Raw genomic sequence first — 25,754 nt, 5'->3', positions numbered from 1 at the left:
TTACGTCCGAAAGAAAAAACCCAAATAAAAGGTGACAAAATGACACACTTCTTTCTACTTCTCTGACTCTCTCTCTCTCTCTCTGCGAGTCAAGTCCCTCCCTTTCACTCTCTCATTCCAACTTACTCTATTCACCGTCCTCTTCACATCATGCAACTCAAACTGAGCTCAACTTGCACAACAATCTAAACCAAATAACACACTCCGAAACTCTCGCTTGGTCAGAAAACGACAATCGCACAGAAAAAAACGACACGAACGCGAGGCACTTAAATAATGCGAAGGCGAGAACGAAGAAGATGACTTCGACGACGACGACGACGACGACGACGACGAACTCGACTCCGTCGGCGGAGGAGCTCCGCGCGTTCCCGGCGGAGGACACGGTGGCGGCGAAGGCGGCGAAGAAGCGGTACGAGGGACTGGTGACTGTACGGACGAAGGCGGTGAAGGGGAAAGGGGCTTGGTATTGGGCCCACTTGGAGCCCATCCTCGTCCGAAACCCGACCACTGATCTCCCCAAAGCCGTTAAGCTCCGTTGCTCTCTATGCGACGCCGTTTTCTCCGCCTCGAACCCTTCGCGCACCGCCACGGAGCATCTCAAGCGCGGCACGTGTCCCAACATCGCCTCCGTCTCCGTCACCGTCTCGTCTCCGATTCCTCTCTCCTCTCTCCCTCCTCCTCCGCCACCTCCGCCTCCGCCGCCGCCGCAGCAGAATCACCATCACCGGAAGAGGATTTCCGAAGCGGAGCCTATCCGATCCCTCGCTCTTCTTCCGGCGCTCTCCGGCGGCCGGGATGATTTGACCTCCCTCGCCATGCTCGAGAGCTCCGTGAAGCGGCTGAAGAGCCCTGGCCCTTCTCCGTCGTCGTCGCTCACCAAGGACCAAATCGATTCCGCTGTGGACCTTCTCGCCGAGTGGTTTTACGAGTCTCTTGGCTCTGTGTCTTTCTCTGCTCTGGACAGCCCTAAGTTTAGGGCTTTCCTTGCTCGCGTCGGGCTTCCTTCGATTCCTAGGACGGAATTCTCCGGCGCTCGGCTCGACGCGAAGTTCGGCGAGGCTAAGGCTGAGTCTGATGCCAGGATCGACGACGCTGTGTTCTTCCAGGTCGCCTCCGGCGGCTGGGCGACCGACGGCGGTGAGGAGAGCCTGGTTAGGTTTACCGTTAATCTCCCCAATCGGAGCAGTGTGTTTCAGAAATCTGTCGTCACCGGAGGGCCGGTCTCGTCGAAGCACGCGGAGGAGATTCTCTGGACCACCGTGGAGGAGATTTGTGGCGGCGGAGCAGAGAGGTGTGTCGGTATCGTCTCCGATAAGTATAAAAACAAGGCTATGAGGAATTTGGAGGCCAGGAATCCATGGATGGTCAATTTAGGTTGCCAGTTGAAAGGAATCACGTCTCTCATCAAGGACTTCAACCGCGATTTCCCTCTCTTCAGGATCGTCGCCGAGAATTGCTCCAAGATCGCCGAGTTCGTCAACTCCGACATCCGGCTCCGGCGAGCCTTCCACCGCTACCGCGCCCGGGAGCTCCTCCGGTCGCCTCTCCCGGGGAAATGCGACGCCGCTTCGCTCGAGGACTTCCTCGGCTCGTCCCGAGCTCTCCAGATGGCCGCCATGGACGAGTCCCTGAAGCTCGTCTTCTCCGAGAGCCAGACCGGCCGCGACGTGGCCGCGATGGTCCAGAGCGAGTCCTTCTGGAACGAGCTCGACTCGGTCTACACCCTCGCGAAGATCGTCCGAGCCACGGCCCGCGAGGTCGAGACCGAGCGGCCCTTGATCGGCCAGAGCCTCCCTCTCTGGGAAGATCTCCGGAGAAGAGTCTCCGAAGACTGGTCCTCGAAATCCAGCCCCGCCGACTCAGCCACGGTCGAGAAGATCATCGAGCGGCGGTTCAAGAAGAACTACCACCCGGCCATGGCCGCCGCGTTCATCCTCGACCCTCTGAACCTGACCAGGGACAGCGCAGGGAAATACCTCCCTCCATTCAAGTTCCTCACCGCCGAGCAAGAGAAAGACGTGGACCGGCTCGTGACTCGCCTCGTCGGGCGAGAAGAAGCTCACATTGCTCTCATGGAGCTCATGAAATGGCGGTCCGAGGGTTTGGACCCTCTATACGCGCAGGTATAGGTCGGCAAAATGGTTAACTGGTTAAACTTTTAACCATTTTAAACGGTTAACCGTTAGTTTCAATGTATTTTTTTTATTATCAGTGGTTGGTTAACCACAACTCAAGCTAACCATGAATGAACTGATTAAAATTAACAGCTTGATTAAATGAATTGACTGGTTAATTTTAACCGGTTAAAATACCCACCTTTACTCGGTGCAGGCGGTTCAGGTGAAGCAGAGAGACCCGGCCACAGGGAAGATGAGAATAGCCAACCCTCAGAGCAGTAGGCTCGTCTGGGAGACTTGCCTGAGCGAGCTCAAGACTCTCGGGAGAGTCGCGATCAGGCTCGTCTTCCTTCAAGCCACCTCGATCGGGTTCAAGTGCAATTGGTCCTTCGCGAATTGGATTTGCCTCCACAGGCACTCCAGGGTCGGCCTCGAGAGGGCTCAGAAGATGCTCTTCATCGCGGCCCACGCCAAGCTCGACAGGAAAGACTTTTCGAGCGAAGACGAGAGAGACGCCGAGCTTTTCGCCGTAGCCGATCACGACGATATCCTCAACGACGTCTTTGCCGATGCGCACTCAGTGTAATGTCTTCTTATTTATTTATTTATTTTTTTAAATTCCTATGTTGATTTTTTTATTTTTTTTTTTCAAGTGTAGTTAGAGTTTTGAGGATTGAACAGAATGTATTATCACTGTCATCATTATTACTACTACTACTACTTCTATTACCACTACCTTAAAAACCTTTGCTTCACGGTGATTCGTTGCATCATTGATCTTCTGATGAAAAATGAGAATGAATTTTCTGGCGAAGGACCTCATTTTTTTTTATTTTTTTTTTCGGATTGCTTTTTCACCAACCTTATAATATTTTTCTTCTTAGCAGTTGCCTAGTTTGAAAACTATCAGAATGTATTCTTTCCCTTGTCAACATATATTAGTAGAGTATGACGTTTCTGCTTTATGTGATACCCTTCTTATTTGGGTCAATTTGAGCTTTCATATTGTTTTCCTTTGTAACAGAGCTTGTATTTCATTTTATTGTATTTAATGGAGCTACTCAATTAAATGCACTGGGGTTGCTTTGTGCTCAACATGGTCACCTTGAAGCAAGTTAATTGGTCCATGTATATATAAATATCAATGTCAGTTTTTTTTCCCACCTTACAGAAAGGTAGTAAAAGTGCTGGATATAATATAATGTATATTTATGTATGTATGAAGATAGTACTATGAAATAAATAACTTCTCATTATTGGAAAGGCTGTGTTGGAGAGTTACCATCATTGGCAAGATTGTGACCATCGTTGAATATATTATTCTTATATCATATGTGACTATGCTATCACTTTGGGTTAATTGGAAGGAAGTGTAAACTCATAATGTAAACCATTTAAGATGTCTATTCTATTATTCACATGTCATATATATGCTTCTAAATCAAAGACAGAGTCTTTTACCCCTTCTGAGAGCCTGAGCAATTCTGAAATATTTTTTAAGATATTTCTTTGTATTATTATATTGTATACACTATAGTATAAGTCTTACTTGACCTTGACAAAAAGTGTAACTGCTTTTGCTAGATAATTCCTATCATGGAACTTCTCTGAGTTTTCCTCCTCTACTTTAGCTGTTGCCTTGCCACACGGACAAATGAGGTTGTATTAAACTTTCTGATGGACATTGAATTAGTAAAAATTGGGAGATGTGTGTGTGTGTGTGTGTGTGTGTGTGTGTGTGTGTATGTTTATGTTTATCTATGTGTGTGAGTGAACAGTTCAGATATTTCATGGTAAATCCTAAGATCAGAGAGGTAACTAGAGCTTGTGAAGACCAAATAGAAATGAAAGTTATGGTGACAGACAAGAACTTTTAGGTACAACGTTTGACAACTTGCAACTAACTATTTCCCATTATCTTTCTTTGTATAATTGTTGTGGCATGTGATGTGCCTGAGTGACCCCATCAGCAAAATACATCTCTTGTGAGTAAAAGATTCATGATAAAAATCATATTGTCATAATTCAAAATTATTTGGTCTGGCTGTTCTTTTTCAGACCCCGAAAACTAAAAAAAAAAAAAAAAAAAAAAAGCTATTCGATTTGCGCTAAGCTGATAATCTCTCATCGGATGTGTAATTTTGGTTATCTGATTCATTTGCAACATGTTTGCTTGGCTGTACTACGATGAGGGCGACTGATGATTCGGAAACACAAGCACGTTGGAACTGCGTGGAATTACTCTGTTTATGGACCATGTTCAATAATAAGATTTCGCTAATAGACATATGAGAACATGACACTGTTGTTTTGTTCCTTTTGGGGATTTTTTTTTTTTGCAGAGAGAATTTGCTTGACCTTGTTGGTGGATGAGCAAAACCAGGGTAGAGCTATCACCAAATTGGGTCAACCTCGGAGAAACTAAGAAGATAGAATCTTTGTGGCCAAATGAACTCATTTTTCTTACTGATCTTGAGAGCCCCACCATTGTCACAGTCAACAGAAAAAAGAGGAATTGTGGGGACATTTTATCATTTCATCACTCTCTCAGGGAAAAAAAAAAAAAAAAAAAAAAAAAAGCCTCTCTACATGGCTCTTCCTTGGCCTCACGTCCCATCATCTTTGGTAACTTGTCATCTGTAAAACATTCCAATAATTTTGTAAAAGAATTTTGGCTCCAAATCCGGACTGATGTTTTAAAACGTTTTTTTTTTTTTTTTTTTTTTCTTTTTTCTTTTGCAGGATTATTGATTATTAGGGCCTCACCATGATTGCTTGCGAAAAAAAAAGGCTTGAGCATAGCTGAAGCAAAAGATCAAAAGGCATATCGACTCGAATATAAAGTCAACTCAAGATGGCTGAAAGGTATGCAACGAACAGACAATCTTGACTAATTTGTATCAGGTTGGTGCTAATATCACTTGTCATGAAACCCCAAAATTATAATTATGAAACTGATGTTACTTTCAAGTACTTTACTCGAACAAAAAAATTCACAAGTCTTAAGAATACATGATACACTTAAGAACTACTCTTTGTTTGGTCATCATTAGTTTTCCAATAACTTAAAACTCAATCTCATATACCCGCTTATCATCATAGGATACTAATAAGGAAATATCCTTTCTTTTTCACTAATACCCAAAACATGGAAGAATATATACAAGTATACCACATTTATAAACATATAAATATAGGTGTTAGAGTTAGAGAGTATTATTGTGAGGTGAGAGAGTTGGTTCTTAATTTAGCTTTTCAAGTTTGCTTTTTTGCTATTGAATTCGGTGGATACATAGTCCTCTTGTCGGCAAGGCCAGGCAATACCGACTACTTACCAACTTGAAAAATAATAAAAAGAAAATAATTTTTTTTCTTCTTCTTTTTGGTGTGTAATTTCGGGTGTATAGGTATAGTATGTGTTGATTGTGAAAACCCACTCATGTGGTTGTAGTTAAAGAGAAAGTAGATATGATGATTACTACGAGACACAATACAAAGAATCTTCACACTTTCAATGTTACCCCATGATTAGCTCTTCTCTTCTACATCATTTCATCATCTCATCTCATCTTTTTTTTATTGCCTTTTCTTCTTTATTTCCCATAATAATAGTTACACAGTTACACTCCTTTTTTATTTTTTATTTTTTTTATCCTATTCACCCATATATGCCATATTGCCATTGTCCTAGTGTTGTGTGTCTTTCTTTCTTTGATATTTTTGTTTTCAATAGTTTCCCATTATTACTAGAGGATTTACCTTACAGTACTAGATAGAGTATATTTAACTTTAATCATTCAGCTTATTCATACTGTGATACAACCGTGCTGGCAATAATGGGTTTTGAATATTTATTTTATTTTATCTTTATTTTTTTTAATGATCCTAGATACCACGAAAAAAAAGAAAGAAAACAGAGATCAGCAAAAACGATTTGCACAGTGAATTTACGAAGGACAAGTCAGGATTTGTATTATATCTCCTTCAGAATTCTGTCTAGGGTAAAATAATGATAAATTTTGTATGTATTAAAAAAGAATAAATATGTGTGTAATTCTATATTTGTGTATCTAGGGTTTTGGTATTGTGGTTGGTTGGCGTTGGAATTTAGAGTTTGAACTTTGAAGTTCAAGACAATAATGTTGATCGTACATCAAAATGGAAGTAATGTCATTGATCTTTGAGCCTGTTATATCCACTGTGGTACTTTACTTTTTTTAACGGTTTTAAATGACCATTTAAACTCAATTGGTACAATAGATAGGTTTTGTTGCTTTTGTTTATGGGTGCTGGTTCTGGTATTGATATCATTTTGTGCAATAAAAAAAGAATCACCAGAACCAAAGTTCACGTTGATATACTACAAAGAGCATATGGAAGAAACAATGGAAAGAAAGGAGAAATTTCATATCATGTGTAGTGATTAGCGGAATTTGGTTATTATGATCGTTGTATATAATTATAAACTATGAAGTAATGCGATTTTTTTTAATCAAATTATCCTTAAAATATATTTTTAGAATAAATCATGCAATGCCCTCACGGCAATCTCATGTAACATTTTTTTCTTGGATAATGGCCATATACATAAGTACATTATTTGAGAGAAATAATTTTTTTTTTCTGAAATAAAAAAGGACAATGTTGTCATGAAACATTCAATTATTGTGACAACGTTGTTACAAAATAATCATTTTTGTGATAATGTTGCTACAACGTGAAATATATGTTTTTTTTTTTTACTGAAAAAAAATATATTTAAATTAACTCGTAGATATGCCCATTTTTTTTTTCTTTACAAAATGTCCGCAATGAGAAAATATCATTAGTGGTAAAAATAATTTAGTAAAAATGCATATAGTTCTAAAGTTTTGTAATTTTAGACATAAAAACCGAATTTAACCGATATGAAATTTCTCAAAGCAAATGGTAAACCTATAAACTTTCAAGACTCGTATTTTTTTTTATTTTTTTTTATTTTTGGTGAAAGATGCATTGTGTAGTATAAGTCTAATATACCAGTTCCAATTAGCTCAGCTCGATATGCAATCATTTTCAGCAAAAAGGTGAACTGAAAATAAAATAAATAAGTAAAGAGAGAAAAATATACACAGCCATCACTTGCTGCAAATCCAAGTCTTTGTCATTTCTGGCAAAAGGTATTGCTGGGGAAAAGAAAACTGTAACACTTTATATGGTTACCAGTTACTTCAATATAAATCCATTTAAAGGCATCTCCCATACTACTTTTTAATTGGTTCAAGTTTTACTAATTTTTGCACTAAAATTTCATAATTCCAATGGTATTGCACCAATCGAAATAATCAACGAATAGTGTTTTGCTTTAAATTTCAAATTCTATATGTATATAGACATATGATTGTTAATCATTTCTTTAAGTAAGTGTATTAGCTAAAATTATTAGTAAATGATATAGTAGTACTTTTTAATTGGTGCAAGTTTTACTGATTGGTGCACCATTTTATAGTTCCAGTAGTATTGCAACAATCGAACTAATCAATGAATATACTTTTGCTTGTAATTTCAAATTCCCTATGTATGTAGAAATATGATTGATAATAAATTATATAATACTACATTAAAGGGGAAAAAACATAGCGATGCTGATTTCATTGGATACTTATACTTTATTATAAATTATTGTTATTTGTTTATACTTTTCTTTAGCTTAAATTTGAAGGCAAATAGGAGAAAAATAAAGTAATTAGGAAAAAGGCTTAATAGAATTTACGCTTGAGCTTTAAACGCCAAAATACAGTGCTGCAATAAATTCAATGATGCTATATTATACATTGCGTTACTACACGATCCCGGTTGAAAATGAGAGATATCCTTTTTTTTAATATTACATAAAATAGTACACAATCAACTGCATTTTACGTACACATTACTGAAATTAATATATGTAAACTTTAATATAAAAGACTTTTGACATTTGGTGAACTTTGAACCATCATCTCCTCAGAAGAAGTCACTTACAATATAAATTAGGGGAGATCTCTATCAAGGACATGATTTTTAATGTACATTATATAATTGAAATTTGAGATATATAGGTATGTGTATTGGCTGGTTTTAGGGTAACAAAATAATATTTGCATCACATGATTTTCCTCTATTTTTTTCCCTTTCAATATAAGTTTGTTCAAAATAGTAAAAATAACCCAACAAAAGTTTCTCACCAAACTCTGCCTCAATTGGTCAACTTTATGTAATGACCCCACTAAATCAGAATTAATTTTGTATAATTTTTCTTTATAATACACATTAGCGTGTCATTGGCCCTTGTAATCAACCCAGACAAAAATCTAGCCGACTAAGTTATACGTAGGGGTGGCAATTCGGGTCACGTGTCGTGTTCGTGTCGTGTCCTATTCGTTTTCATGTATTTTTTGACAGACCCAAACCCGACCCATTTATTAATCGTGTCTAGGAGCAAAACCCAAACCCGACCCACTATGTTTTTGCCAAACCCAGACCCAACCCATTAAGACCCATTTATTAATCGTGTCTTAATGGACCATGTAACCCACGAACCCACTTAGACCCACAAACCCATTTAGACCACTAAACCCGTTTGAACACGTGAATCGGTTTAGGCCCTTACACATGTTTATTTCAAAATATTAAAATTCTCTAAATCAAATTAATTAAAAAATTAGTCATAATAAGTAATTAATAAAAATACTCCATATAATCAACTAAGCCACCAACATAATATTTGCAATACAAAAGAGAAGTTCAAACACAATCTTTCAAAAAGCAGTGTATATATCTCCAACAGATCATTAACTAGAGATTATTCTATGTAAAGTGGATACACTTCACTTATAATTTGTATTGTATATAATATTTATTCTTATAATTTAATTTGATAGTTGTTTTTAATATTTTAACTGGGTCATTACGGGTTTGATCTTTACCCATTTAATATTCGTGTCTAATCGGGTCCCAATGGGTTGTCGTGTTCGTGTCGTGTTCACCCGTTATTTAATCGTGTTAATCGTGTTCGACACGGATGGATCCAGATCCATTTAAGGTCGACCCAAACTCATTTAAACCGTGTCGTAACCGTGCCGTGTCTCGTGTCCGGCCCAAATTGCCACCCCTAGTTATACGTATCTACTCTACTGATTTAATTGCTACACCATAAAGCAGTGTCTGATTAAATAAAACCAACAATTATATAAACAAATAATTAGCTGTTTAGCCATCTAAAACACTAGTAATTTGGTTTTAGCCAATATTTGGTTAATTTTTTGTAAATGGCCATTGCGCCTACGTGGCAGGATATTAACTGTTTTTTTGTTACTTATTTGCCCTTACTCATTATATGCGGCAGTTTTTTTAAAATTAAAAAAAAAAACAAATAAACTGTAAATGGTTTTTATTTTCGGAAAGCAGTTATTGCATTGTAGTTATGTTTGACGTGTGTTTTGGTCTGTATATCGGCATTAATGGTAATGATTCCCTGAGAGTCTGGACGTGTAAATGGTAATTTGCACGTTATCTGTTGTTAATTGATTTGTCAGCTTATTTACAATACAAATAACCTGTAAATAAATTTCGTATTTATTGTCCATTAACATCAATTTACATCTGTTGTTAATTGATTCGACAGGTTATTTACAATACAAATAAACTGTAAATAAGTTTTTGTAATATTGTCTGTTAATTGATTAACAGCATATTGTCTGATGTTAATTGATTTCACAGCTTATTTACAATACAACCGTCGGCGTCCCGAACGACTCCATCAGCAGCAGCCCCACGACGCCCATCGCCGCGTACCCCAAAATGTCCCGCGCCTTCGTCGCCGTCCACCGCCATTCCCGCGTCACCTCTTCCACAGCGTCCTTCTCAGATTTGAAATCGCCGGCGGGATCGAGGCCAAGCGCGCTGGTGGTGGGATCGATGTGGATCACCTCTTCCACAGCGACGGACCCGTTTCTTTGTCGAAGCCTGCCAAAAGGATGTTCACCGAGTACGGATTCTGAAAAAAATATTTACAGTTATTCAACATTTTGCAGCTATGTTTTTTCAACATAAAGTTACTGCCTTACAACGAATTCATTCAATTCGACACCATTATCGTTGTATTTTTCCCCAAAATAAACCTAGAATTGAAAAGGCCTTGAACTAATCGCACCGAAATCCCTAAAAATTAGCAACAAAAAAATGAAACAAAGGGAAGACCTTTCTCAAGGCGGTGGCGAGCTCGCCGCGAGTGAAGTTCGCCGTCGTGGCGGTGGTAAGCGGAATTCCGTTATGGAACTGATACAGAGACACGTTTTTTTGTACGTACTCCGTGAATTGAACCCTAGAAATACAAATTTCATGACGAAATGCGAAAATGAAAAGGAAAAAAAAAAAAGCAATCCAGTAAATCGAGAGGCTGTAGATCTCGGCGGCGATACCTGTCTCCGGGCTCGCCACTGGCGGCGACGAGATGTGGGAGTCGAGGACCATGTTCTTGTCCTCGTTGGACTTGTGAACCAGAATGCTGTTCACAGCCGTTGTGTCCGCCACCACGATGGCGAACGCGTCGCCCACTAGACCGAAAACGCACTCCATTGATCCCATCGAGGCCAAGCGCGTCGCGGCGGCTCGCCAGGCTGGTGCGCCGGCGTTGTCTTCCTGGAAATACCTTTCTTCGTCGTCGGGATTGATGGTTTCGTTGTCTTTTTTGTTAATCTCGCCCAAAAATTACCAGACGTTGAGAAGATGAAGATTTCTACGAACCAGGCCGTGCGTTTGGTTTCTGGGTTTCAAATTTGGGTTTGCTCGTGTTTCCAATTTTCTTCTGAGAGAGAGATTGTGCGTGTCAGCTCTATTAATTACCGAAGCTTATGATGCGCCTCGATATCAGGGACAGTTATTATCTAATATTCTGATTTAAATGTTTTTTTTATTTCATTAATGTTGTGGGCGGGAACAGGTTAGGGGTTATATGGTACTTTTCAGCGTGTAAATAAGTTGGACTGGCCATTTACACGAAATTAACCAAATGGTGGCCAAATCCAAATTGGTTATAATTTCAGCGGCCATTTAGCCGTATAACCCTTATATAAATGAATAAGGAATGCCACGAGCGTTTGGACTGTGACTGGTCAACATAAATGCAATGAATCTCCGTTCCCTAAATACAACCACCATTTGAGCGTAGACAATTAAATCAGTACTCTAATAGCCTAGCTCATTTAAAAAAATAGTTAAAATTTGATTTTAATAAGAAAATAACTTATCGAAATGAATTAAATTAATTTAATTTAATGGATTATTTTTTTAATAAAATGAAATTTTGATTAAAATCTTAAAAAAAAATTAAAAAATTAGATAATTGCAACAAATTCTTCCAAAAAAAAATTACAAACAAGATTACAGAATTATTACAAATATTGTGTATCAAATATGGAGTCAAATCCATGGCCTTCTGGTTCCATCAAACGTCAAGAAAGTTGGCCTTTGCTGTTTATTTATTTTGTCACCGAGTTACAAATTCCACAAAGGTAACAAAAACACAGTACGCCTCTTATAAACTTCCATTATTTCATATAGTGGTCATGAATCATTATACATTATCATTTCCCAAAAAAAAAAAAACCTAATTATACACTCTCACCTTATTTTCTTCAACCTCAATCATAACATTTTATGTACTACTAGAAAAATATCTACCCAAAACATGTTATTCTACTCTATTCTTCCAGCTTAAAAAAAGGTATTTCCTATTAGAAATTAAATTGACTTGTGAAAGACTCATTAGGTGTGCTTTTTCGCTTGTTTAGAAATTAGTGGGCCTAATGTTACCAGAATGGATATCATTTGTATTTCTAAATCATAAAATAGTGTAGGTCTAAATCTAATGTAAGGTCCTTAAGCATAGTAATGTGACCTACCATCATAAAATTAAATTACTTTTAGGCAGAGGATAAAGGCAAATTATAAATGCAAAACATTGAAGATTTGTCTGAGAACATAAAGACTATCCCATTCCCATGACGTTAAGTGGAAGTGTTCCGTACAACGTTATGTGCTACTCATCAATGCATCAGAATATACACTCTAGTCTATATATTTAATGGTACCTTTATATAGGATCTATGTTTCAATATATACGTGTTTAATGTATTCGATCTGGTGTACAATCTCATGGAAAAACCTCGAACCGTTTTATTAAAAAAAATGTATTAGATCTGGTGTACCAATTTAAGAAAGTACATTTAATACAAAGTGCTCAATCTTAGGCTGAAACAGCTTCGGCTTGATTTTGTTGGTCCATTTTAAGAATTGGGACCAAATTTTGGTTTTCGATATTTTGGACCAATAGTCGAGCTAAATTGATCCAGAACCGAAATTGAAATAATAAAAACTGATATCTAGTTCGAAGACAAATTTTGAAAAGCGATTTTGAAGTTATGAAATTAATTATCCAAACAATTGGTTATCTGGTTCCAGAACGATTACGCGACACTAAATTTGGGTTCCAAATCAATTAAATTATCGGTTTAACCGGGGTTTTGTGTTTTTACCTCTCTTTGACATTGTCGTCTTCTTCATCCATTACGTTTGATGATACTTTTAAGTCTTGCAAATAATAAATGCACTGAAAAGGAGTACGTAATGAGGGAATGGAAAAAAGAGCTTTGCTGGTTTGGTGGTCTCGACTTTGGTTAGTCCAACAAAACAAACTTCTGTGCGAGTTAGTGTGACCCATTAAGCCAGACAATCTTAGATACAATGTTGACCCTAAGCAATATCTTAACACTAATGGAATAGTTTAAGCAGTCGGGAGTTTTTTTTTTTTTTTTTTTATGATATATGAAATACACTGTTTGATATAGAATCGTATGGTAATCAGTAAAAGTGTCGAAGACCACAGCCATGTCCACGTTTGTATTAAATTACATAATGATATAACTTGAAATTATTTTGTGATGAATATATTTTTAGACTCTAACGTCCTTAAACGACTTATCGGATTTTTTTTTTTTTTTGGCATCAAAGAGATCCATTCAAAATAAAATGCTACTGATGAGCAAATTACAAAGGAGCAGAAAAACACAGATAATAAACCGACTAGTCAAACCGAAAGTGTCGCCTAAGAACGAACGAGACGACCATACCCGAGACAACCAAACAGGACATGGCCTGATTAGGATTTGCCGAAGCATTTCCCTGTCTCTTGGGATTTGCCGAAGCACTTCCCGGTCTCTCAGACGGAGATAAACTCCTACGTAGCCAAGGTTAAGGATGCCGCTCACCCGAACAACACCCACCCAAAGACCTTCCATCCTCCCACTGGAGGACCACCTCCTCAAACCCCACTCCCGCAGATTAAGCGAACCTTCGCAGCGAGAGCTCGCAAGCCTGAGGTTGGCGACCAACCCGACATCCACCCTTCCTCTGCCGCGCGTCTGAAGTTGCAGATGAACTTCGATGGAAAAACTCGCAATAAAGAAAGAGGGATTTGGCTGACTAGATAACAAGGTAAGACAATAAACTAGGTCTAAAACTGAAAATCCTAGTTTAATCCTCCCACCTAAACAACATACGCAAAATATATAGAAATAGACATAAAAAACATAATCTATAACTAAGAAATTAAAACTTGAATCTAAACTAAAAATGTCTTCAACATGTCCAAAGAAAAAGCCCTCGAAATCCCACCCCACAAGATCCGCAACGGAGGCATCCTCGCCGAGAAGGATCTGAAACAGCGGGCCGACGGGGCTGGCGGCGACCTGGACGGCATCTCCCGAAGGAAGGCCAAAATAAGGAGCTGGATTCGGGGACCGAAAGCTCCAGATCTGGGAATCAAACCGCATGGCCCTGCAAAAGACAGAGTCTGCCATCTGCAGCGGAGAAAGATGAAGAGCATGGCTGTTGCAGGAAACTCCGGCGAGGACAAGGACGTCCGGCGAGGCACGGGGTCTGCGAAGGAGACCCATAGAGGCGGGATGGGTAAAAGCTTTTTCCGAGGCCAAAGAGAGAAGACAGAACAGCCAAACTCTAACGTCCTTAAACGACTTATCGGATGGAAGATGAGCTTACTCTTCAAAATTCAAATGCGGTGTAGTGACATAGCCAGAATTTGAACTAAAAAACGTGACATGAGTGAGACAAGTATGAAAAATTCATATAATTTTGAGCTAAAAATGTAAAAATAAAAAACTATAGTAAACACGGGTAAAGAACAAATTTTATAAGTTTAAGGTGCATATGATCCCCCAGCCCCCAACTCTATTATGAGTAATAGACTCTTGTTTGTATCGTCTTAGCCGTACTTCCGAAACACTACATGTCTATATTCTGAACATATGGTAGAGAGGCTTCTTTTTGGGAGGATATGGCAGAATAAAAAGCCAACACAGAATAGCATGGGAGATATGTTGTAAATCGAGTAGCATCGGTATTGGAAGAATCCTGGCTTGCTTGCTTGCAAAATGATTGTTGATAGAGATTTCTCATAAAAAATTAAGAATTCATGGCTATCTGGATAACGTTTGAGATCCCGGGGCTTTTACAACCCGTACCTTTTGCGGTCCTCGAAGTCGGTTCATGGTCAATTTTTTAGTCGTTGCCATTGGAAGATCCAAGATGGTTCGATCATGAAGCTTTGAGAGGACATGTAAATAGTGGACTCTGCCTTAAAGTTTCCCAGCTTTGGCATGCTTATTTTCCCCAACGGAATGAGCCCATTTACATAACTGCAATTTTCTCATAGGACTCCACTGGAAAAACCGGTTGGGATTTTAGATTCCAAAGAACCTCACACACAGAGAATTCCATTTGCTGGAACTGTTGAATTCTTATTAAAACCTAATTTTTTTAACCAGACAAATTTCTGAACATAACAATAAATGAAAATTTAGTGTCTGATTTAGTCTATTTCCCTAGATCGTTGGCTTGGGGACTAATTTCCTGAATACCCCACAATTTATCCTGCTTTTCCTTTTGCAGATATGATAAGAGCAGATCGTCTCATTTAAGGCAAAGAGCGATGAGATAACGCAGGACCTGAATCTCAACAAAATAAGAAAAGATATACTGGTGTATCTATATCATATCCACAATCCCAGTTATGAAATCCACACAAATCATTCGGACATTTTATGTTTCCTGAAAATCTTCCTCTGTAACCCATGTGTACACACCAATGAATAAAACAATTCAAGCAAAACTGTACGAGGTATTCTTATATCCGTGACTCGTTTCGTGTAAAGAAACATGCAAACTTACTTCTTTGGTGCTTAGAGGTCCGCACTTTTTGCCTCCATGAGGCCATTACGAATCTGATCGGATATGTCCCTAACGTGACCGGGGCCGTGGGGAATGAAGACAGTGGTGTTTTTTGACGAGTTTCCGAGGTCTTTAATGGTGTCAAAGTACTGCGTGACCATGATGAGATCCATCACCTCCTTAGACGATGTGCCCTCCACTTTGTCAGAGAAGTTCAGAATGTTCTCTCTTAATCCATCAGTGATTGCCTTTCTCTGCCGAGCGACCCCGATTCCGCCCAAGTATTTGGACTCGGCCTCCGCTTCAGCTCGTTTGATCTGAAGTATCTTCTCTGCTTCTCCTTTGTAGACACTCGCAAGTTGGAGCCTTTGAGCTGCGAAAACATGAGAACCGGAACTTATATCATTAGCACACACTCAACCACGGTTGGGATAAAAAAAATTGCCTCGCCTCGAGTTTACCCATCAGCACCAAAAAAAAGGAGATGTAGAGCATGAGAAGTAACTAAGAATAAACTGTCTTTCTTTTCAGAAATATAAACTGTCTATTTACCACCTGATTAGTGGTGCTTGTGTCGCTTTAGTCTATGAAAAAACATAGTTAAAATGGTCCTCATAAGTTCTCAATCTTATTAGATATTAGTTAGGTCCTTCTGTTAGTTTACTAAAAATGACCAATATTTTATTATTATTTTAGACGGCTAAGACATTCCAGTCGATGCCATTTCAACTGCGGTCACAAAATTCAAAACTTTACCCCAAAGTCTTAATAAAAACTTCTGGATTGATTAGATTTTAACTAAGAACTTAACAACAGGACTAGACCGGTGTAGTATATAACTAACACGGACCATTCTGGACAATTTTAATCAAGGGAAAATAACAATTTATCCCAACTTAATTAGATGATAGGAGCACAGTGGCAAACAATATTGATCGAGGATTTGCAGTAGGCTAACATAAGCATTGATTAAACAAATATATATGTATGTATATATATTGTAGAAAATAGAAATTAGTTCTGTAAATTACTAGTTCCGCAGATTAGGAGTTAGTTTAGGAGTCAGTTTCTACCGATAGATATCAGGATTAGTTTGTTAATTTGTTCCTATTTTTATGTTTTAGTTGTTACACTTGTATCTATAAATTCCAGCCTTGCGGCTAAGATCAATACAACAGATTATTCTCTGAAACTTACATGGTATCAGAGCCGACCAAACACAGATCCCGAAAATCCCAAAACCAACTCTCACGATGGAAAAAACCCCTCTAACCAACCCAAAAAAACCATCTCCTATCAGTGGTGAGACCTCTCATACGTCTATGCACATCACAGTGCACAGACTAAATGGTAGCAACTACCTAGAGTGGTCTCAATCGGTAAAACTTGCTGTTGATGGAAGAGGGAGGCTAGGGTATCTCACCGGAGAAGTGAAGACACCAAAGAAAGACGACGATGGCTACGACCACTGGAGATCGGAGAACTCACTCGTGACAGCGTGGCTCCTCAACTCCATGGACAGTGCAATCGCCAAACCTCATCTATTTATGAAATCTGCCAGAGAGTCAAAACAGGGAAGCATGGCTGTGACGGTGTACTACAACGAGATGGTAGCAATTTGGCAAGAACTCGATCAGTGCCACAATGAAGAGTGGGAAAGCCCGGCTGACTACGCTCGGTTCAAGACACGTGAAGAAAACGATCGAGTCTTCATGTTCCTCGCTGGGGTCAATCAGACTCTTGATGAGGTAAAAGGAAGAATCCTCGGGAGAAGGCCACTACCATCCATCCGAGAGGTGTTCTCTGAGATCCGACTGGAGGAGAATCGCCGGAAGATCATGTACACAAATGAATCTGCCGAGCCGGTGAATGAAACCTCGGCCTTATTTGTTCGAGGAGGACAGGAGGGCAACAAGAAGAAACCATGGTGTGATTTCTGCAAGAAACTCTGGCATACAAGGGAAACGTGCTGGAAGATTCATGGAAAGCCACCCGGAGACAAGAAGAAACCGGAGAGAGCCTACCAGACCGCTGCTGAAGATCCACAAGAATCACAAGTCAACTCGAGTCAACCGACCTTCACAAAGGATCAGATTGAGCAACTCTTGAATCTACTACAGACCACTCAAAAGCCTTCCAAGCCTATTATCCCATCCTGCTCCTTTGCACAAGACGGTAGAAAATTGTTTATTGCTACTTTTCTATGTTCTAAGTTCCATAACACCTGGATCCTCGATTCAGGTGCTACTGACCATATGACTGGAAATTCTAGCTCATTTACCACATATAAACCTAGTGCAGGAAACAGAAAAGTTCGAATTGCCAATGGATCCTATACTGCCATTGCCGGACTTGGTGACATAGATGTCTCACCTTCTCTGACCCTATCTAAAGCCCTACATGTTCCCAATTTAGCTTGCAATCTTATTTCCATTAGCAAACTTACCCGAGATCTAAAATGCCAAGCTAATATTTACCCTTCACACTGTCTTTTTCAGGAACTGGACTCGGGGAGGATGATTGGCAGTGCTAGGGAATGTGACGGTCTCTACATCTTGGAAGAAGGGATTCACTCAAATAAAGAAGGTCGAGAGTTCTTGCCTACAGACTTTTACCAATTCTAGTAATCAAGAGATTTATTTATTGCATTTCCGTCTAGGTCATCCTAGTTTTCATTATATGAACAAGTTGTTCCCTGATTTATTTTCTAATAAAAATCCTTCTTCATTTCAATGTGAAATATGTGCTTTAGCAAAACACCATAAAAATCATTACCCATCACGTCCATATAAGTCGACCAAACCTTTTGCACTAATTCACAGTGACATATGGGGTGCATCTAGGATAGCAACGAATACTGGAAAAAGATGGTTTGTCACCTTAATTGATGATCATACACGGGTAAGTTGGGTATTTTTGCTAAAAGAAAAATCTGAAGTTGAGAACGTGTTTAAAAACTTTTATAACATGGTTAAAACTCAGTTTAACTCACAAGTCCAAATGGTAAGAAGTGACAATGGAAGAGAATATTTTACTCGATCACTGAATGAGTTTTTTGAAAAAAATGGGATAATTCACCAAAGTTCATGCACTGATACACCCCCTCAAAATGGCATAGCCGAAAGAAAGAATAGGCATATACTTGAAATCACCCGAGCAATAATGTTTTCAACAAAAAATCCTAATTATCTATGGGGAGAAAGTGTTCTTCATGCCACTTATTTGATAAATAGAATGCCTTCAAAGGTCTTAAATTTTCAAACACCAATTGATCTTCTTCAAAAGGAATTTTCCACATCTCGTGTGTTTCATTCTATGCCATTAAAAATTTTTGGGTGTACTGTGTTCATAAAAAATCCAGATCGAACTGCCAGTAAGTTAGATCCAAAAGGAAAAAAATGTGTTTTTGTAGGAATAGCCCCTACTCAAAGAGGCTATAAATGTTTTGATCCCATTTCTCGAAAACTTTTTGTCACAATGGATACTGAATTCTTTGAGTCAAAACCATATTTTACGTCTCATCTTCAGGGGGAGAATCAATTAGAAGATGAACTGTTATTTGATGATGCTGAAATGCTTTCTGAAAATCTGACAAATAGGAATAAAAATCTGTCCAACAGAAGTGAAACCGAAAATCAGGAACATATTCAGAAAATAAATGAAAATCAGGAACATATTCAGGAAATAAATGAAAATCAGGAATATATTCAGGAAATAAATGAAAATATCGGAAATATTGAGCTGATAGGTACTGTCCCTGAAGATCAGCCAAGTATTAACGAAACAAGAAATAAATCTCAACAACTAGAAATGGAAATGTATAAAAATCGGGCAAGTCCTCTATTTGACAAGATTTACGAGAGGAAGTTCCCAAATCGAGATGTAGAGCCTGCCACAACACCAGCAAGTCAAGAGTCTGAACCGGAGCCAGACCTAGAAAAAGGTAAGGAAATTCTTGACCCTGATCTTCCTATTGCACTCAGAAAAGAAAAACGAACTTGTGCAAAATATCCTACCTCTGCCTTTGTCTCTTACTCAAACCTATCCTCTTCATACACTACCTTTATCACAAACATGTCATCTGTGGTTGTTCCAAGTAGTATTCAGGAGGCTCTATCTCAACCGGAGTGGAAGAAGGCTGTACACGAGGAGATGGAGGCTCTTGTGAAGAATCAGACGTGGTCAATTGAAGAATTGCCAAAAGGGAAACCTATTGTCGGCTGCAAATGGGTGTTTACTCCGAAGTTCAAGTCTGACGGTACTCTTGAACGATACAAAGCAAGACTCGTAGCGAAAGGATTCACACAGACATTCGGCATTGACTATACCGAAACATTTGCCCCTGTTGCTAAACTCAATACTGTGCGAATTTTGCTATCTATTGCAGTTAATCTTGATTGGACCCTCAGACAATTCGACGTGAAGAATGCGTTCCTTAACGGGAAACTAGAAGAGGAAGTTTATATGCAACCTCCACCCGGGTTCGAGGACAAATTCAATTCCAGAGTATGCAAGCTAGAGAAGGCTCTATATGGGCTCAAGCAATCACCTCGGGCATGGTTTGAGCGATTCACGCAGTTCGTTAAGGGACAAGGTTATTGTCAAGCTCAGTCCGATCACACCCTCTTCACCAAATTCTCAAGAGAAGGAAAGATTGCTATTCTAATCGTCTATGTAGACGACATAATCCTCACCGGAGATCATCACGAGGAACTGGAGATTCTAAAGAAGAAGATGGCGAGAGAATTCGAAGTGAAGGACCTGGGAGAATTGCGTTATTTTCTCGGTATGGAAATTGCAAGATCCAAGCGAGGTATCGTAGTTTCACAACGAAAATACATCTTGGATTTACTTGCAGATTCGGGAATGAGTGCCTGCAAACCAGCCGATACCCCAATTGATCCAAGTCAGAAGCTCGGAATGATCATAGATGGGACTCCTGTCAACGTGGAGCAATACCAGCGACTAGTTGGTAGACTGATTTACTTGGCACACACTAGGCCCGACATTGCCTTCGCTGTGAGCCTTGTAAGTCAGTTTATGCACCATCCGTATGAGGAACATCTCGAAGCTGCGTACAGGATTCTCAGGTACTTGAAGAGCTGTCCCGGAAAGGGGTTGTTTTTCAAAAAAACCGACATCAGAACTGTAGAGGCATTCACAGACGCTGATTGGGCGGGACCAGGCGACAGAAAATCTACCTCAGGCTACTGCACTTATGTATGGGGGAACCTAGTCACTTGGAGAAGCAAGAAGCAAAGTGTTGTGTCGAGGAGCAGTGCGGAAGCAGAATTCAGGTCTATGGCAAATGGAATCTGTGAGTTATTATGGATTAAACGTGTCCTAGAAGATTTGAAGGAGGCAAATCTGCCTCTGAAGCTGTTTTGCGACAACAAGGCTGCGATTAGCATCTCTCAGAATCCGGTACAACATGACCGGACAAAGCACATCGAGATTGACCGACACTTCATCAAAGAAAAGCTTGACAACGGAATCATTTGCACTCCGTTTGTCACCACTAAAGAGCAGACTGCGGATATTTTGACAAAGGAGTTGTTTAGGCCAGTTTTTGAATTTCTTGTAAGCAAGTTGGGCATGTATGATATTTATGCGCCAACTTGAGGGGGAGTGTAGAAAATAGAAATTAGTTCTGTAAATTACTAGTTCCGCAGATTAGGAGTTAGTTTAGGAGTCAGTTTCTACCGATAGATATCAGGATTAGTTTGTTAATTTGTTCCTATTTTTATGTTTTAGTTGTTACACTTGTATCTATAAATTCCAGCCTTGCGGCTAAGATCAATACAACAGATTATTCTCTGAAACTTATATATATATATATATATATATATATATATATATATATATAATTTTAATCAAGGGGCAAATAGACAATTTATCCCAACTTAATTAGATGATAGGAGCAGAGTGGCACACAATATAGATCGCGGATTTGCAGTAGGTTAACACAAGCATTGATTAAACACACACGCGCACGCACACACACACACACACATATATTTATATATATATTATATGTATTTGTCACTATTCTAGGTGACTAATTTATCCTCAGGACTGAAAAATTTGATCCAGAAGGTAAGGGACGAAAATGATCACCTGCATTAATTTCATTCATGGCCTGTCGGACATGAGGATCGGGCACTATGTCGACCATCAACATGTGCTCTATGTTATACCCATATGCCCCCATAACCTGATCAAAGAATCAAGAATTACAGTAATGATGTGAGAATTCAGCGGTAACAAAGCACGCGGCTACAAACATGCCAATGAAATAATAACTTCTCTTGAGATTTGTTACTCGTTCTTCATACGTACAGAGCTCGTAATATTTCAAAAACTTATAAACCGCTTAACAATAACCAATCAAACTACAACAACATCAGGGTAGTAAAGCAAACACTTTGTAGCCCTAGAGAAATCTACCAATATTTTCGATTCAAGTAAAGTAATAAAATTGTTATCTAAGCAAGATCATCAAGAAAGACCGATGAAAAGAAGCAACCAAATTAAACAGACATAGTTTCATGTAGAAATTACAATCACCTTCTCAAGCTCCTCCATAACAGATTTTGCAACTTCGCCTTTTTGTTCAAACAACTCGTCGAGACTCAACCTTGGAACAACAGCTCGAACAACTAATACACAACAATATCATTTCAATGATCGCACGAACAACACAACATTCGTATGTATTTAATAGAGAAAATTAAAATTACCATCAAATACGTAAGCCTGAATCTGCTCTCTAGGGTTCTGCAACTCGTAAAACGCATCATCGGCGTTTTCCTTCACAATACGGTACTGAATCGAGCACATCAATTTCACGAACACATTATCCTGAAAATATCAAATCCACAAACAAGATACTCCGAATTAGTTTTCGCTCGTTTTTCCCTCAGCAGCCAAAAAGTCGAGAGAAATGAAATATAATAAACCTTGGTCTTGGTCTCGACGCAGACATCGAGAGAGGAGATTCTTGTGGACATGAGACCGGTGAGACATTCTCCGGCGAAGGGGTTGAAGAAATGGAAGCCCGGCTCGGCCAGGCGATCGAACCGACCCCATCGCTCGACCACGCCGATGCTGGACTGTTCAACGCACGCGCAAAAGAAACAGCATGAATTTCCCATTGATCAAAAGCTTAGAGACCGATCGATTGATTCCAGTGAATTTGTACTTTTCGCAATTCTCTGTATTTTTTATTTATTTATTTAGTTATGAAGATTTTTTTCCTCGTTTATTGAGTCTCTGTGAGTAAAAGAGAAAGTTTCCACGGAAAGGCGGCAGATTTTAAGCTATTACTAATTTAGCCCGAAATACGCGACGACTTTGGGATTGGGTGGGGAAACATTTTGGCTTACCATGGAATCTATCGATTTTATGTTTTTGTTTTTTTCTATATTTTGGATTTTTTTTTTTTTTTTTTAACGGAAGTCTATAGTTTGACAATCACTTCTTTTTCCCTTCCTAAAGCAATTTAATCTAAAAATTATTATTTTTTTCTTTTTCTGGGAATTTAGATACCTTCGAAATGGACATTCAATTTTCTAAATACCTCAGCTCTGAAATTTTTCTTGGAATTCATCCCAAAAATATCATTGAGATCGTAATTCACACTTATTACTATCTTCTATTATTTATAGCCCCCAACGATAATAAATAAATAAAAAATCGTTTTTAGGCAGAGACACAAAGGCTTCAAGGTATAATAAAAAAAAAAAATTATACAAAATAGTCATTTGAAACTTATTAATTAGCAAAATAGTCAATGTTTTAACTTTTCAGTCAAATAGCCAAATTTACGTTTTCAATATTTTTTTGACAACGAAGATTAAATTTTTTGACGATTATTAGAAGTAATTTATCACGTTCAAAAAAATTAATTTATCACGAAAACTGTTACCATGAGAAAGGACATGACGCTCCATGTTCGCACTCACGTTGTACATGCTCATCTTCGGAGCCGTATAGATTCTGGTCTCGCAGATCCCCGACTGCCACAACATGGTCTGGCTCTCTGTCATCGCCTCAATCATGTCCTTCACTTACGCTTTCATCGGATTCGGCCTCGGATTCGCTAAAGTCGTCGGTATAATACTATCCCACAACATATTTTTCTATTATTATTTTTTATAATCATGGTGTTCGGGTTAGACCCGACTTAAAAAATTCACGAGTCACTAACATTATCGACCGAGAGACTATCTCAGTGATCCCAAAAATCGCCTATATCACTAGACCAACCCTATGAAGTTTATCTATACATGTTTTTCTTTGCTATGATTCTATTAGTAATCTTGTTTTTTTTTTGTGTGGGCAGAGAACGGAACGATTCACGGAAGCATAACGGGGGTCCCGGTCTCGAGCGTGGCCGACAAGATGTGGTTGGCGTTACATTGCTTTTGCATATCCATATTCCATCATTCTTCTTGATATTCAGGTTTTTATTCATTCCCTTCACAAGCTCATATGTGCATAAATTATTATTAGACATATATAAGCTGAAAAAAATTGTCTTTTTTCTATTATTTTGTATGAATAAGGACACTTTGAAATATCCTACGGCGGAGAACAAGACGATGAAGAAGGCTTCGATGACGGCGATTATAGTGACCACATTCTTCTACCTTTGTTGTGGATGCTTCGGATACGCGGCTTTTGGGAACAACACTCCCGGGAATCTCTTGACCGGATTCGGCTTCTACGAGCCCTTTTGGCTCATTGACTTTGCCAATGCTTGCATTGTCCTTCATTTGGTCGGAGGATATCAAGTGCACAACACACACTCTTTCTCAACATTTGCATAAAAAAGTGATCAAAGTCATAAATGGTATTTGTTTAACTTTTTTTTCCCCTGAAGATCTATAGCCAACCCGTGTTCGCGGTGGTCGAAAGATGGTTCATTAGGAAATACCCGGACAATGCGTTGGTCAACAATTTCCACATAATAAAGCTTCCGTTTTTGCCGGCGTTTCAGCTGAATCCTCTCGGCCTTTGTTTCATAACCGCTTACGTGGCGTCAACCATGGGAATAGCGATGTTATTCCCGTACTTGGGGGCTCTGAATTTCTAGCCATTGGCCATATATTTTCCGGTGGAGATGTACTTTGTACAAAATAAGATTTAGCGCTGGTCCTCCAAATGGATGGTTCTTAGGGCTTTTAGCTGCTTTTGCTTCCTTATTACGGTGCTTGGCTTGGTTGGTTCTCTTCAAGGTCTTATAAGTGCCAAACTTAGTTGATCATTGTTTGTTTTCTACACTATACATGGAGTGGACTCTTTATTCTTTTTTTTTTAGTAGTATTCTTGTAAGTGTCATGTATCTTTAAATTTAAATACACTAAAATTAGACTCTAGAACTCAAGCAATGTTCATATATCCTTTATTTTTCTATCTTCTTAAAGAGACATGTATGGACATAATATTTAAAATATTAATAGCAAAATTAAAACTTAGTGGGTGATGTAAAAATGTATTTTATTTTGAGTTACTAGACCTGCTTTTCCTCCCTTTTTGACATTCTATGATAAAACAGTAACATTGACATTTTGGTAGTCTTTATTAAATTTTTGTGAGATGTATTGCAAAGTGATTTTTTTACCTTTCTTTAGCTATGTAGTCAGATTCAATGGAAATCTATAGCAAACTAGAGTGACCGTCATTAATAATGGTATGGAATGATAAGCAATGGAAATGAAAAACCTCAACGTATCTTTAAGCACTCCTGAGTTATCTCAACTAAATCGGTCTCCTTTGTCCACCACAAAAGTAATCTAAGTTTGGGAAAAGTATTTGATGCTTTGAAAATCTATGCAAGCAAAATTCGTTGGTGAAAAATTAAAAAATAGCATTATGAACGATTATTAAAATAGTCAAAATTTTACATTTTTCGGTTAATAGATCGTATTATAATTTTTTTTTACAATGATTAAAAAATTTAACTATTTATATTGGTGTTGGATTTTGTCATTCACCTTGAAAAACATTTTGGGCTCACAAAGAATATGGGCCAATGCCAATAGAAATATTTTCAATATCTAACGCACGTATTTTAGGACACTTCGTGACAAGTTAAGCTATTTTGTGTCTTATCCAAAAGAAAAGAACGAATCTAGTTATTTTCAGCCCAAACCCATTGTAAGTGGCATGAAGAGTTGAGTCACTCCTACCTCAGCCGTTATCAGATCAAATGTAGTATACAATATACAACCAGCAAAATCTATGTTGTTTACGCTTTGCAAGATTTTGATCGTTTTCATCGTCAGAGATCGTCGTAAAGTCAAAGATCGTTGTGAAGACAAAGTTCTTCGTCGTCGGAGATTATTATGAAGCCGAAATTAATCGTGC

The 25,754-nt window shown here is 38.7% G+C and overlaps 2 protein-coding genes and 2 pseudogenes across 7 annotated transcripts; 2 read left to right on the top strand and 2 right to left on the bottom strand.

The window, feature by feature from the left end:
* LOC149379984 (uncharacterized) lies at positions 1 to 6,311 on the top strand. 5 transcript variants are annotated; one of them, XR_016294130.1, is made up of 5 exons: positions 1 to 2,126; positions 2,335 to 2,702; positions 4,463 to 4,745; positions 4,863 to 4,985; positions 6,010 to 6,311. XR_016294130.1 is itself a non-coding variant. In XM_089602680.1 (3 exons), exons 1-3 carry the CDS (start codon positions 300 to 302, stop codon positions 3,706 to 3,708), a joined length of 2,199 nt encoding a protein of 732 aa, XP_089458806.1. In that variant the 5' UTR covers positions 1 to 299; the 3' UTR covers positions 3,709 to 3,723. The 5 variants fall into 5 exon arrangements, 2 of the variants coding, with proteins under 2 accessions (XP_089458806.1, XP_089458805.1); XR_016294131.1 differs by having other exon boundaries at positions 6,195 to 6,287; XR_016294129.1 differs by having other exon boundaries at positions 4,863 to 6,033.
* Positions 6,312 to 10,062: 3,751 nt separating this feature from the next.
* Positions 10,063 to 10,715, bottom strand: LOC149379983 (proteasome subunit beta type-2-A pseudogene; annotated as a pseudogene).
* Positions 10,716 to 15,157: 4,442 nt separating this feature from the next.
* LOC149379982 (SPFH/Band 7/PHB domain-containing membrane-associated protein family) lies at positions 15,158 to 22,711 on the bottom strand. Its single transcript, XM_089602716.1, has 5 exons — positions 22,343 to 22,711; positions 22,124 to 22,244; positions 21,951 to 22,042; positions 21,501 to 21,597; positions 15,158 to 15,756 (listed from the first exon to the last, which is right to left on the bottom strand). Exons 1-5 carry the CDS (start codon positions 22,535 to 22,537, stop codon positions 15,395 to 15,397), a joined length of 867 nt encoding a protein of 288 aa, XP_089458842.1. The 5' UTR covers positions 22,538 to 22,711; the 3' UTR covers positions 15,158 to 15,394.
* A 652-nt stretch (positions 22,712 to 23,363) lies between these two features.
* Positions 23,364 to 24,677, top strand: LOC149379981 (putative amino acid permease 7; annotated as a pseudogene). The gene is made up of 4 exons (XR_016294136.1): positions 23,364 to 23,496; positions 23,728 to 23,847; positions 23,951 to 24,178; positions 24,268 to 24,677. The product of XR_016294136.1 is annotated as a putative amino acid permease 7 (transcript).
* The last annotated feature ends 1,077 nt before the right edge of the window (positions 24,678 to 25,754 follow it).

The sequence above is a fragment of the Urtica dioica genome, chromosome 12 (genome assembly GCF_054948205.1).
Source record: "Urtica dioica subsp. dioica isolate 48M chromosome 12, U.dioica_male_clone48M_v1_H2, whole genome shotgun sequence".
NCBI classification, from domain to species: domain Eukaryota; kingdom Viridiplantae; phylum Streptophyta; class Magnoliopsida; order Rosales; family Urticaceae; genus Urtica; species Urtica dioica.
The sequence above is the reverse complement of the archived record's forward strand: the minus strand, read 5'-3'. Positions and strand labels throughout refer to the sequence as shown.